General features: G+C 38.3%; 1 protein-coding gene across 1 annotated transcript in view; it reads right to left on the bottom strand.

Annotated features, from left to right (window-relative positions):
• The window catches only part of oca2 (OCA2 melanosomal transmembrane protein), a 279,317-nt gene that overhangs the window by 128,372 nt on the left and 136,471 nt on the right, over window positions 1-14,474 (bottom strand). Inside the window, exons 14-15 of the mRNA XM_008107105.3 lie at window positions 8,878-9,016; window positions 5,838-5,970 (exon numbers count right to left, since the gene is read on the bottom strand). Of these exons, the coding sequence (XP_008105312.1) occupies window positions 5,838-5,970; window positions 8,878-9,016 (272 nt within the window). The remainder of the gene's footprint in view (window positions 1-5,837; window positions 5,971-8,877; window positions 9,017-14,474) is intronic.

Below are 14,474 nucleotides of genomic sequence, written 5' to 3'. Positions count from 1 at the left end.
TGTACAGTATGCCCACATATTAAACAAGGAATTCATTCTAGGATACTTTGTTTAATATAATTTTTATATTATCTGGAATCTTATTTTTCTTTCCTGACATGAACAAAATCTTGGGCTTCTGACTGAAGGATCCTATAGAATCATGCAGAAGGGCATAGTGATGCCTAAAGAAATTTTATCTCTGGGCCTCCGGTGTGATTCAGTATGGCCAATTTTTGTCGAGAAAATACTTATCTAGGCATCACTGTACAATTCTATGATATTTAAAGATCTTTGCATATAATTGAAACTGCATTCAATGAGCTCATGTAATAAGTGTAATAAGATTTATAGCAGGACTACTTATTTTATATGAGCTCAATGAATGAATGTAGTTCTTTGAAATTGTAGAGTGCCATTACAATCTGAAAGATCTCAGAAAACATTTTCTAGACCAGTAAAATATTTGCTCATCAGGAACAATAGCCCATCAGTATTTGACCTTTGCTCTTCCTTCCTCTCAGTCTACAGTTTATAGGAATGTCACAAGTCTCCACATGTCCATGCTTGAGTCCTAAGATCAGTGAATGATGACCTATTGATCCCACAGGCTCAGATATGATGGGTATCTATCATGAAATACCTCCATGAAGGTATCTTCCACATTGTGGAAGTCTCTCCACAGAAAACTCACCTGCCTTCACTATCACACAGTTAAGACAAAGACCGATATAGTCTCCCAATTTTCTTGATTTTACTGCTAAGTGCCCTATTTTTAGTGTTTAGCTTTTAATGTTAACTTGTGGTTTTTATTGGATTTATATTTGATTTGATCTGTCCACCATTCTAGACAAACCAGGGAATTGAAGAGTGGACCATATATAAACAAATAAGAAGCAACTGCTTTTTTCATATACTATATGTATTAAATTTTTTGGATTGGATCCACTTTAGACCTGATGTTGGGAGAACATTATTATTGAATAAATAAATAAAAAGATTATAGAAGTGTCACTCATGTGCTATGAATGTAGGAAAACAATAAAGCTGTCTTGAATCCCATCTTGATGGAAAGGCGCGTTATAAATTTGAGAGGGAGGGGGAGAGAGAGAACAGTAGTTTTTAGCTGAAAAAAACTTCCCTGAAGGACTCACTTCTGTCAGGCAGGGATGCATAGGAGCACCCCTTTACTTTAGAAGGAGAAATCTTGTGGTTCTATTCTAATTTCAACAGATGAATAGCAACATACAATAAAAATATGACAAGCAAGCAAACCAAAGCAATGAAGAATAGTAAACTAGTGCCTTTAAATATATATATACACTTAGTACATGTTTGATTGGTAATCAGAGGGCAACAGTCGCAAGCACTGAGTTGATTGAAACAGCTGCTTCAAACAATCCTATTGAAGGTTACCACAAAACCACAGCAATTAGAGATTGAAAAGAACCATTAAGACATCTTGCATGCATTCTGTTACTACTCTTCTGAAGCCAAATGACTCCAGCTCTGTTTTAATGGTATGTTCTTTGATCATCCCTCTCATCCCATTTCACAGAAAATGTTAATAGAACTTGTATTTTCGTATGTGCCTTTATTGAGCAGGTACTGATTGGTTTCATCATGATGCAGCGGCTGCTTGATTGCAGGAGAGAATGCCATTTAATAATTATGAAAACTGCTGAATCTGACGATGGTAGTCAAAAAAGCAGCACAAATGGCAAGGCTAATTTGAGCCTAAATATGCTTGTTTTTTAGAATGTATTTAACCATTTTGGCTCATTAAATATAGGACTGGTATATAGATGACATGTGGTTTCAAATCATTTTTTTCTAATGCCATCCCAAGGTTGAGAAAACATTAAACTCCCACAAAGTTTTCAAAACAGAATCCGTACAGTAAATGTTGAAAGTGCTTGTAAAGTCTCACTTGTTGCCTCCACAGGCCAATCACTACTTCTTTCAGCTTTACCCACCTCACAAAGGTGTTGTAAAATTCTTTCAGGGGGTGTGTATGCTGCTTTGAGCTCATTACAGGACAACCATAATAGAGATATAGCAAAAAATAAAATAAAATAAGGGAATGTATATCCAAGAAAGTGCTTTAGGATGTCCGGTGCATTGTTGCTGGAGAGCCAATGTGGTTTGTGTATTGAACCAGGACTCTAGACCAGGGTTCAAATGCCTGCTCACCATCAAAACCCACTGAGGATTTATCTACACTGCCCTATATCCCAGGATCTGATCCCAGATTATCTGATTATCGCAGACTATCTAGCAATGTAAACTCATATAATCCAGTTCAAAGCATATAATCTGGTATCAGATCCTGGGATATAGGGCAGTGTAGATCCAGCCAGAGTGACCTTGGGCAAGTCGCACTTTCTCAGCATCACAGGAAAGTAAACTCCTCCTGAAGAAATCATGAGATGAAACCCCCCTCATAGATTCAATTTAGGGTCATCCAAAGTCAGAAACAAGTTGAAGACACATGACAACACAGCAACTAATGGAAGTGGCCATTAACTAGTTTATGTTATACCTAAATACAGGCCGTACCCAAGTTCAAGAAAGATAGGTTCTGTAGGTTTGTTCTTAAGTTGAATTTGTTTGTAATTCAAACAGATATATTTTAAAACATTTTTCCTGCCACATATGTGTGTGCGTATATGTGTGTTTATGTGTATATATGTGTGTATATGTATTTATGTATGTGTATGTATATGTATGTATGGAGCCCCAGATGGCGCAGCGGGTTAAACTGCTGAGGTGCTGAACTTGGTGACCAAAAGGTGGGTGGTTTGAATCCATGGAGTGGGGTGAGCTCCCGCTGTTAGCCCCAGATTTCTGCAAACCTAGCAGTTCAAAAACATGCAAATGTGAGTAGATAAATAGGTACTGCTCCGGCAAGAAGATAACGGTGCTCCATGGAGTCATGCCAGCCACATGACCTTGGAGGTGTCTACAGGCAATGCCAGCTCTTTGGTTGGAGATGAGCACCAACCCCCAGTCAAACATGACTAGACTTAATGTCAGGGGAAAACCTTTACTTATACGAGGGTTATCCACAAAGTAGGTTACGTTTTGGAATTAAAAATGGACAAAGTATAGGAGAAAACATTTACCATATGCAATTAAAAGCCACACCCAAATACCACATCTTACGTAGTCGGCATTCAAATCTAGGCACTTGCCATAGCGAAGATTGAGCTTTGCAAATCCTTCCCCACTAAATTATGCCGCTTGCATCCTCAACCAGCCGGTCAGCCCTTCCCGCAGCTACACAGTGTCGCCAAAACGCTGTGTTGCCAGCCACGCCCCCATTGTTGGAAACAAGTAGTTGAGGGTGCAAGCGGCAGAATTTAGTAGGGAAGGATTTGCAAAGCTCGTTCATCGCTATGGTAAGTGCCTAGATTTGAATGGCGACTACGTGAGATGTGGTATTTGGGTGTGGCTTTCATCTGCATATGGTAAATGTTTTCTCCTATACTTTGTTCATTTTTAATTCCAAAACGTAACCTACCTTGGGGATAGTCCTCGTATATGTGTGTGTGTGTTTTGGGTAGTATAGGGAAGGGTTAATATCCCCGTGGAGTTTGTTTTTCTGTCTGTGCCCCTGTCCAGAAGATTTTGCCTCCCTCCCATGTCCCTGTGATAATTGGATTTAGAAAAATTTGACTTGTTTTGGAAACGAGGATTGGTAATAAAGTTTCAGTGGAGACACCTTTTCCCCCAAGATAACTCTTCCAGGAGTGAATTTCCCTTCCATGGAGTAGATTTCTCTCAATTCCTGTTGTCTTGCCCCTGTTCTTAACTATAAGCCGTTAGTAAGTCAGATGTTTGCAACTTGGAGACTGCCTGTACCAAATAAAAGTATCAGTTGCAGTTAACTTAGCCACCTATTTCTCTTAAAAATTAACAACATTGATTACATGACAACACACTTCTGTGTTTATGAAGGGCTCACACCTAAAATACAAGATTTTTGGCATCTTATTTGATATACAGCTTTGAAACCTTAAAAACAAGAGACACTTACTAGTTCGATGAAGGACATGTTTTTGCCCATGAAGAAAAGTGCCTATCACTTATAATAAGGGACACTAGGCAACCATGCTTTTAACTAAGAAAGCCAAAGTATCAATGAAGGCTACATAATTTAAAAAAAAAAAAAACCACTGCTGGCAGCATGGAAGAAAAGCAGAACCATCCTACAACAGCAATATCAGTGCAGTCCATGTGCACAGTCTATAAAGATAAGCAAGTCTGGCTGCAGCTGCATCTATACCAGGCAAAATAATCCAGAGTAGTCTGCTCCGATGCTGCCCTGGATACACCAGAGAGGGCCCACATGTACCAGTGAAGAAGTCTGCCATTTCCATTTTGCAGTCCACAGGGTTGGCTAGGCCAGCAGTACATTTGCCCTGTTCTCCTGGAAATCACAGCCACTATTTCACTGGCAAGAAGCAACCTTGCTGGTAATGACACTTTGGGTGACAACAAAATGGGGCTTCCCAGCCATGTGATCACCACAAGCGACATTGCCAAAAAGGCTTTGCTAGTGAGCAGTTTCTGGCCAGTGAAACAGAGGAGATTCTTTTTGACACTGAATTGCCCCAAATCAGGCCTGATTTAGCTGTCTATATATTCTAGAGTTTCCAAGGCTCTAGAGTAACTAGTAATTCTTCTTTTGATAGATTAAAGTCTAGAAGCAGAGGTTTTGATGAAGACTTAGCTGTACATTACAGAGTATTTGATGTTAGAAGATTTGATTTGGTCCATGTTAGGATGGGGTGTAAACACTTTGGGATCTAGATGGGAAGATCTAGGTGGAAGTTTCATTTAAAGAGGGTGGATTAGAGGGTTTCATTCCTATTTGTTTTTGATCAAAATTTTGAAAAATTCACAATCATATGCAGAATTATTATTATTATATTCCCTCACTTTATCTTTCCTGCAAGAGACTCAAAGAGGCTTAACATAAAAACATTAGCATACAATTTAAAATATACAAATATACAAATATTAAAAAGGCATTAAACATCATTAGTATTAAAAACAATTCAGATTAAATCCACAAAAACATATAAAACCACAGGAGCTCCTGACATGATCTTAAAAATCTTATTCTTTAATGAAAATTACAGATACATATACCAATCCATTAGGGATGTGTATGAATATAATTTAAATGCATTTATCAGAATTTAATGAAATGTATGACTTTCAAATGTATTTGTTAATTCTTAGAATAAACATAATGACATCCTGAAGTTGTCTATTCCTTAGAAGTGAAAAACATATTTCAAAACAGTATATAACTATAATTGATTCCAAAACCTCATTCTACCATGGTTGAGTTATGGGTGGCTTGTCATTATATTTAATCTTCTTAAAAGTAACTTTCCAAACTCTGTGCTGTACCAGATTCACCTATTATGTTCTTCTTATCTGATATGTTCAGCAGCAAATTTCAAATCTGAAGATGAAATGTAATGTCTTCAGAAGTAAAGAAAAGAAACAAGTCTGACACACTCAGGAAATTACGTGGCCTTACATCCCTCTCCATAAATCTTTTTAACAGATTGATCTTTAACTAAATGTGGCAGAAAAGCTGAGCTGTCCTTTTTTCTTCTGTTTTAAAATATTTTAATATGATTGTATATTTAATGGGGCTTTTTGCTGTTGTGCCATATATTCTTCAACTACATTCAGTTTCAACCTCCACTGTAAGCTGCCTTGGGTCCCACATTGGGAGAAAGGTTGGAAAATAAATAAATGAGTACCTTAATAAATAAATAAATATTTAAAATAACAGAGCCCTTCTGTTACATATTTCATGTCAAGCTTGAACTCACCAACAATTTCACTTGGTTCTTTGTTGTAAAATTTCTTGTTCCAGTACAGGAGTCTTAGGAAAGGCACAGAGACCAGAAGGACAAGGCAGATTCCCAGAAACATGTGCCCTGTAAATGCAGCAAAATCCAATCCCTGGGAATACAAATGCAGTGGATGTAGATTCAGTTTCCAACAGCTCGGAGTCAAGAGTAGAATGATAGTAGTAAAATCCTTTCGTCTTCTCTGAAATTAAATGCTACTTGGGACAAGATATACCCAGAATTTAAAGGGTCAATGATTTGCACTTGTAATGTAGACATGGGGTGTATCAAATTAATGTAATGTGACACCATGTAACCTGTCATGGCACAATGCTATAGGACATGGGAGTTGTAGTTTTACAAGGTCTTTGGCCTTCTCTGCCAAACAGTGCTGTCACCCCACCAAACTACAACTTTTATGATTACATAGCACTGTGCTGTAGAAGTTGAAGTGGTGTCAAACAGCATTAATTCTACAGTGTAGATGCACTACCAGTGGGGATTGTGTTCTTTAAACTGCATATAAGGTTAAGTTGTAGTTGGAATAATCATCAGGATATAGGTCCTGAATTGTACATACTGGTTGAATATCTTCTACTGCAAAAAGGCTTGTTTTTTTATAATATATATGCTTTCTAAAAAAACAAAACCAATCTTTTGAGGAAAGGCTCAGATTTTGCAAGATATGAAAGGAAACATGAATTTAGAAAAGGTATTGCATGTACTGTTGGAACTGTGTTATTTTGCAGTTATGAATTCACAGTAAACATAACCAATTGGGGATTTGCTTATATGCCCAATCTAGGCTGAGTAAGATGTTTGCATAGATTGAAATAACCTCAGGTAATTCTTATTATATCAGGAGCAATATTTGCTTCCATGGATCTGAATTGAAATGTTCCAGGGAAAGATTTAATTTAGAAAGTGATGAAAATCTATTGAGATGAACTTATAACCACAACAGTAGCTTCTTCTACAAACAGTAGTCATGAATATATAAAGCCAGCTCCAGCAGACAAGCATCCAAAGAAAGTCAGCCTATTTGAAACAAGCACATTAAAAATAAATAATGGACTCTGAGCTTTAAAAAGTTTCTGAAAGGTTTATGGGGTGCTCCAGCAGAAATGTTCAAAAACTTCAGGTGACACTTTGCTTGATGGTCTAATATGTTATGACCCTTCAGGACTGATAAAAGGTAAAGTGTGAAATTGTTACAATGTCTGAAACCTGAGAGCCACAAATGCTGACAATTTATGACTACACTCAGTGCTGCTCTTTTTTGTAATTTGTTTTTATTAGTGAATAACATAAATGACACCAGACAAACAATTATAGATAAAAAGATGTTAACGTAACTATGATACTGGTTTGGTTTCCTATTACAGTGAAAGTGGGTGAACATAATTTTAGAGAGTAGTTAGAATAGTTGATTATTGTTAATATTTCAACCTGAGAAAACATGTAGTAGAAGAATATTGTAAGAGGTGAAAAGGGGGCACAAGGAGACAAAAAAACAAAAAAATAAAAACCTACTGCAACAACAACAAAACACACACACACATACATTATTCCTATTACTTCCAGATCGCTCAATGTGGCACTATTTGTTCCTTTACACAACACTCTTTTCCTATTGTATATGTCCCTTTACATATATCTTATATTGGCCCTTGGGGCTTCTTTATTCAGCTGTTATACACATTTGTTCTTTTAAAAAAAATAAAGTTATTCCAATCTGTTCTGTTTGGTGTTGATCTGTTCTGTGCAAGATTTTGAGTCAACAGATCCATATTCATAATGTCTATGGCTTTCTCAATCCATTTGTCCTTTGTTACTATTTCCTTTGTTTTCCAAAAATTGACTAGGTTTATTCTTGCCGCTGTAGCAATGTAAAAAAAAATCTTGTCTCCATTTCTGTCTATTTGGAAGTCTGTAATTCCCAGTAAAAAATATTCAGGTTTGAACTCAAATTTTAATTGTAAGATTTCTTCCATCTTTTTGTATATCTCATACCAGAACTTTTTTACAACTTTACATTCCCACCACATGTGTATAAAAGTACCTGTATTTTCCCCACATTTCCAGCACTTTTTTCTAATCCTTCCTTTACTATATTTGGCTAATTTTTCTGGCGTTAGGTACCACATGTAAAACACCTTATACCAGTTTTCTTTAATTTCTACAGCTTATGCATACTTTAATTTCTTTGTCCAAATTTCCTCCCATTTTGCCATGCTAATTGTATGGCCTTTGCCCATCTTATCATTACTTCTTTCACCTGCTCTTCCTCTGTCCACAGTAGTAGTTGCTATATTCTTTTTATCAATTTTGTATCTGTCTTTATAATTTTGTCCCAGAATTCAAGCAATAGAACTGAAAATCACCTGGTTTCAATACTGGCAAATTAATGAAAACTACAAGGAAGATAAAAGAAAAGGGTTTGAGATAAATGAAACATTCTGGCACTCTGTGCTGCTCTTGATCATCCTCTAGTGCAGTAAATCCTGCAGCACAAAAATAAAGATGTTTTATTCACATTTTGGAATATTCACACCCAAGATTTCTAGGGAAAAGTTTTAAAATGTTACAGAAATAAACAGAGTAAGATTCCAGTTTTATTGTGACGAATGCAATATAAGCATCTAACCTGAACAGTGACATGGTAATAATGGGATTCTTCGCACATGGCACTGAATGCATATTGATAGGATTGTATAGTCCTGCCCCTAATGTGCATTTGGTTCTGCAGAATAGTGTCAAAATAGATGGTGTTTCATTTGTCAGCACAAGTGAACAGAATGACCTATTTGTTTGTTTATGAAAGAATTTCCCGAAAGAAAAATGCATTGCCGTAGAATATGGTGGAGTCTCCTTCTCTGGAAGCATCTAAACATAGGCTTGACAACCATCTGTCAGGAGTGCTTTGATTAATGGCAGAATGGGGCTGGACTGGATGACCCATATGGTTTCTTTCAACTGCGATTTGTGATTTATTAATACAAGAGAGAGCCATACATACCACTTTCTTAAGCTCCTGCTTTGAAACAATTATCACATTTGGTGGATCCCCAATAGCTGTAGAAGCCCCTCCAATGTTGGTGAAGATTACTTCGGCGATCAAGACATGCCTGGGATCAAGATTAAGCACCTCGCATAACCTGCAGTTGCATAGAGAAGTAATGAAATCAGGTCCTTCTAGGATAGTTTGCAAACACACTTGTTTTTCTTAATAGGTCAAAACTGTACAGTACATCAAAAGGAAATCTATGAATTATCACCAGTAGTCTTATTCATTTGAACTATGGTATTTTGAGGTTGAAACCAGCCAAAACCCGAAGGCTGGGGCTAATTTGTAGGGATCTATCAGTTAGGTGTCATGCTAGCCCACAAAACATAACTGGAAATAACTGAAAACCTACTTTCAATTTTGTTTATTTATTTACTTTAAAATTATATGTTTTGTCTGGGGTTCCACTGCATTCTTAAAGGAGAACGGTTGCATTGGAAGCAGACTTCTGGAAGCATCAATTCTCCTTTGCAAAAGGAGCAGTCCATCAAGTCTTGGAGATTTCAGGAGCCATAGACAGAGGCTACCCATGGACCATTGAGTCCTACACGGTCATAAGAGAAAGATTGCTAGGACATTCCTGCTGAACTATACATCTGATTGCAAGCTTGGTATATGCCTCGAACTAGAGTCATCCCCCAAACACCCCCAAAGGTGACTCAAGTGTCACTTCTAATTTCCAAAATAACTGTTTTAATGCTGCAGCTCTGGAGATGCTGAAAATCAGCAGTTGCATCCCATCCCTACCCTAAACATTATTATAATCTGTTTAGATTTCCTTTCATTTTTTCCAAATCTTGCCTTTTCACATAACACAAGCATATCGCAATGGTTCTACTTTAACTTTCCTGGCTGTGTCCTGTGGGATTCTGGGATTTTTTAGTTTGGTGGGGCAGCATAGGACTTCCCCTTCTGAAAGTCCTATCAGTAGTTCTCTACCTGTGGGTCCCCAGATGTTTTGGCCTTCAACTCCCAGAAATCCTAACAGCTGGTAAACTGGCTGGGATTTCTGGGAGTTGTAGGCAAAAACACCTGGGGACCCATAGATTGAGAACCACTTTTCTAAATGTTTCTTCCTTAACTGTGAATCCCAGGGTTCCATAAGATGTTGCCATGATGGTTAAAGTGGAATCATGATTCTAACATGTCAGGGTTCGGTCCTATTTGTTCAATGTTTCAAATGTAAAACAATAATGAACTACATAGATACAGCTGATCTAGGGCACTTTTCCTTGGCCCTGAACCAAGGTCCTAGCCTGGTATAACCAAGGCATCTTTCCTTGGCCCTGAGCTCTATGAGTTCTCCAATTTTCCAACACCTAATACTTTATCTTATTTTATTGAAAGGAGATGCTGGGATTGAAATTGCAGCATGCCACAGATTTACTCCACAACAGAGTTATGTTACTTACATAGCTCCTTATAGTTCCCATTTAAAATCTCAATCTTAGCAAATAAAATCACTAGATGATCCTAAGGCCCTAACTGCTCCTCTTCCACTCACTCTGAATTTTCCATCTGCAACAACCTACTTTACTCCCACTTTTACTCCTAGTCCCTATCATTTGTTGGCAAGCTACAACTGTTCATATGTTGCTGAATTCTACCTGGTACCAACAGAAGTTCAGATCATCAGGAAAGCTGAAGATCATCATTGCATTAATATTAAATACAAGTAGTATCAGATTAAATTTCAAATGCAAAGTATTGTAAAGCATCCCAACAAAGAGATGAAAATGCTCCTGGATAACTATTTTACAATCATAGACTTTTCTCAATTTGAAAGATTTATTCTGTTGGTGAAAAGGATATTCTCTTCTAGAGTTTATGAAATCACGCATAATGTCAGGATGAGCTAATTTTGTCTATTAAGTGATGCTATAGGAGTCTGTTAAGGTTTAGTCAAGACTTAAAAATTTTCATACGCAAAACCAATTTGGAATAGAACAGCAAAAGGAACGTAAATAGGACTGCGTTCATTTAACAATAATGCTTTAAAATACAAGACATGGGGGTTTTTTCCAAACTGAGTTTGCCAAAAAAAAATGTAAAAAGAAAATAAGATCATATTTCATGCACTGCTGCTAAAAGCAAAAGCTTATTGTCAAGGAACCAGGAGAATTTTCCACTAAGCTTCATCACCATGGTAATAGCAGCTTACAATCCCATTTTAAAACTGGGCTGAAGAAGACAACGACAAAATAAAATGAATGACTAATATAACAGTGTAAGGAGAAAAGAGCACCTTTTTATTAAAAAAAGTTCAAGAACAGAAAATTAAAAAGCCATATCACAATAATATCTGCATAGGGAAAAAAATACCGAAGCTTTAAAATTGTTACCCATTTAGTCACTTTCAGCATCTTGAAGCCTCTCTGAAGCAATGAATGTTTTAATAACACACTTTTCACCCAGGGGCAACTTCACCATTATGGGCTAAAAGATCGAACTCTCTCTAATCAAAAAGGTGAAGGAAGAAAATATGCAATTAAAGACAACTGTGTCAGGCTGTTTGAGCTCTCCGAGTTAATCTTCAGCTCAAATACAAAACAGACACCAGGCAGGTGGGAGGAATGTCTCTAGAGTTTAGAGCTAAATGTGATGGAGAGAGCCACATTTGCAGTTGCCATGCCTACCGCATTCACCTAGAAAGTTTGGGGACAAGAGTCAACTTTCCACAACAACCGTTTGCATCACTCTTCACATATGAATAACTGCACAGCATTCTACACAGGGTTATCCTTGAAAAATATCCGAAAACTCATTTCAGCTGCGACCGTACCTTGAGAAGTCTGATCTGACCATGGTGGTCCATGCCTTAGTTACCTCTAGACTGGATTATTGCAACACGCTCTACGTGGGGCTGCCTTTGAAGACGCCCAGGAAACTGCAACTAGTACAACGTTCGGCAGCCAGGTTTTTAACCGGAGCAAATTACAGGGTTAAAAACTCCCCTGTTTAAGGAGCTCCATTGGCTGCCATTTATTTTCCAAACCCAATTCAAGGAGCAGGTCATTACCTACAAAGCCCTAAACGGTTTGGGACCCACCTACCTTCGTGACCACATTTCCCCCTATGAACCTGCACAATCTCTTCGCTCGTCAGGGGAGGCCCTCCTCTCGTTCCCACCACCGTCACAGTCGCGGTTGGTGGGGACGAGGGAGAGGGCCTTCTCCGTCCTGGCCCCCCGGCTCTGGAACTCGCTCCCCAGGGAGATCAGGCAGGCCCCTACCCTTCTCTCCTTTTGGAAGAGCCTGAAAACATGGCTCTTCCAGCAGGCCTTTGACAACTGATCTAGTAAGATTGACCTGTCGCCTTCCACTAATAGTCCCATATGTACGCTTCTCCTAGCACTTTTGATGGCTATGACACTTTGGATAACCACTCCTCCCTGATGATATCGACATAACTAGCACTTTGGCCCAGTTTCCTACAGATCTTATCCATGATTTTATCATTATGTATTGTATGTGTTTTTATAACTTTTTAATTGTTGTTTGATTTGTTTTACTGCTTGTTTTTATATTGTTGATGACCGGGCTTGGCCCCATGTAAGCCGCCCCAAGTCCCTTCGGGGAGATGGGGTGGGATATAAGAATAAAATTATTATTATTATTATTATTATTATTATTACTCAATATTTTAAAAGCCATGGTACCGTAGCTAGCTTATAATGCTTGACTGATCCCTCTGTATCAAGAACAGCTTTGTTTTATTTGATCTAAAATGTTTAGAAACAATTATTTTGGTTTTTTTAATCTCAAGAGGTTATACAGAGATTAAATTAAAATAAAATACAAGTTTATTGTTGTTGGTTGTGTCCTTTCAAGTTGTTCCTTGCCTAAAACAGAACTATCACAGGGTTTTCTTGGCAAGATTTGCTCAGAGAAGAATTGCCTTTCCCTCCCTCTGAGTCTGAGAAATTGTGACTTCCCTAGGTGGATTTTCATGGCTAAGCGAACATTTCAACCCTGGTCTCCAGAACTCTATCCCAGTGTTCAAACTACTGCACCATTCTGCCTCAAAAATAGAGGTAACTCTTGCTAAACTACTCATTCATAAAATAGTTGTTAAGTTTTAAGGGGGAAATGCTAATAATATATCATGTGTTAAAAGTTATAGGAAAAATAAAACATTAAATCATCAGCTTCTGGTGAATAACCAGAACCATAAGGTAAAACATGATAGATGGTATTAATTGCAAGACAATCACCTGCACTAGACACAAAGCTTTTGTTCTGAAAAATACAAGAAAACACACTGCCACTACCTCTGTTGTCACTGTGCACACATCTGTACAATTTAGAGATATTTCATCATGGGGCAATTAGAAGCCTTATAAATATAGCAATAACACAGAAAAGTAAATGTAACCATAGTGAAAGGCAGAGGGACCAGCTGCAAAAAGAAACGTCACCCCAGAAGGCATTTCAGATGCCCGAGGGTGGTTTAGTCAGTCAGACAGCAGATAGGATCTGAAACAGAGTCTAAATGAGAAGAAGACTAAGGACTTCATCACACTGAGGTCCTGAAGCCAAATGACAGCAGAGGGTTCAACATGCAGTATGGTGAATCTGGAGGGCGGTAGGGAAAGCTGTTGCCCCGTGCCACACATCACCCTCTGCTCCACTTTCCCCATCACAAGCTCTCTGGCTTTCCCCCATTCTATCTAATGAGAACACTGGAAGCCTCCCACCTTCTCTGGGCAGCATCCTAGCATGCTGCCAGGATGCTTCCTTTATGGAGCCCCACCAGAAGTAGTCTTAAATCATATGGTGGGCTCTAGTGGAATCCGTCAAGGAAGTGTCCTGGAAGTGCCCTAGGACGCTTCCTGAAGTCAATGTGATGAGGTGGTTAGACTGCTTCTAAGTTTTCTTCTGATTCAGATAATATTTGATAACAGATGCTATCTGAATCAGAATCTAAATCAGAAGATGACTTATGACCTTATCACAAAGGCAGACAAAGTGTTCCACTTTGCCTGGCTTCACATAGGAAAAAGAGAGGCAGCAAGGCAAATCCATCACCTCATGTGTAGCTCCCTCTTAGTGACCCTTCTCCCATCACATGTGGGAAGCGTTGCCCTTCTGGGGAAGATCTGTGCTGGCTACATTTTCACTGTTAACATTCAGACTTTAAAGGATAATTTAGTACAATTGTGTGAGGACACATATCCAGTAATTATCTAATTAGACTCCAATCCAACAAAGACAAATCATAGAATCATGGAATAATAGAGTTGGAAGAGACCACATGGGCTGTCTAGTTCAACCCCCTGCCATGCAGGAAAGCACAATCAAAGTATTGCTGACAGTTGGCCATCCAGCCTCTGTTTCCAAGAAAGGAGCTTCCACCAGACTCCGAGGCAGAGAGTTCAACTGTTGAACATATCATACAGTCAGGAAGTTCTTCCTAATGTTCAGGCAGAATCTCCTTTCCTGTAATTTGAACCCCCATTACTCCTAGTCCTAGCTTCAAGGGTTGCACCCTCTTCCTTATGACACCCTTTCATATATTTATACATTGCTATCATGTGTCCTTTCAACCTT

This window comes from Anolis carolinensis, chromosome 3, assembly GCF_035594765.1.
Source record: "Anolis carolinensis isolate JA03-04 chromosome 3, rAnoCar3.1.pri, whole genome shotgun sequence".
NCBI classification, from domain to species: Eukaryota; Metazoa; Chordata; class Lepidosauria; order Squamata; family Dactyloidae; genus Anolis; species Anolis carolinensis.
Note: the sequence above shows the minus strand (reverse complement) of the source record. Positions and strands in the feature narration are given on the sequence as shown.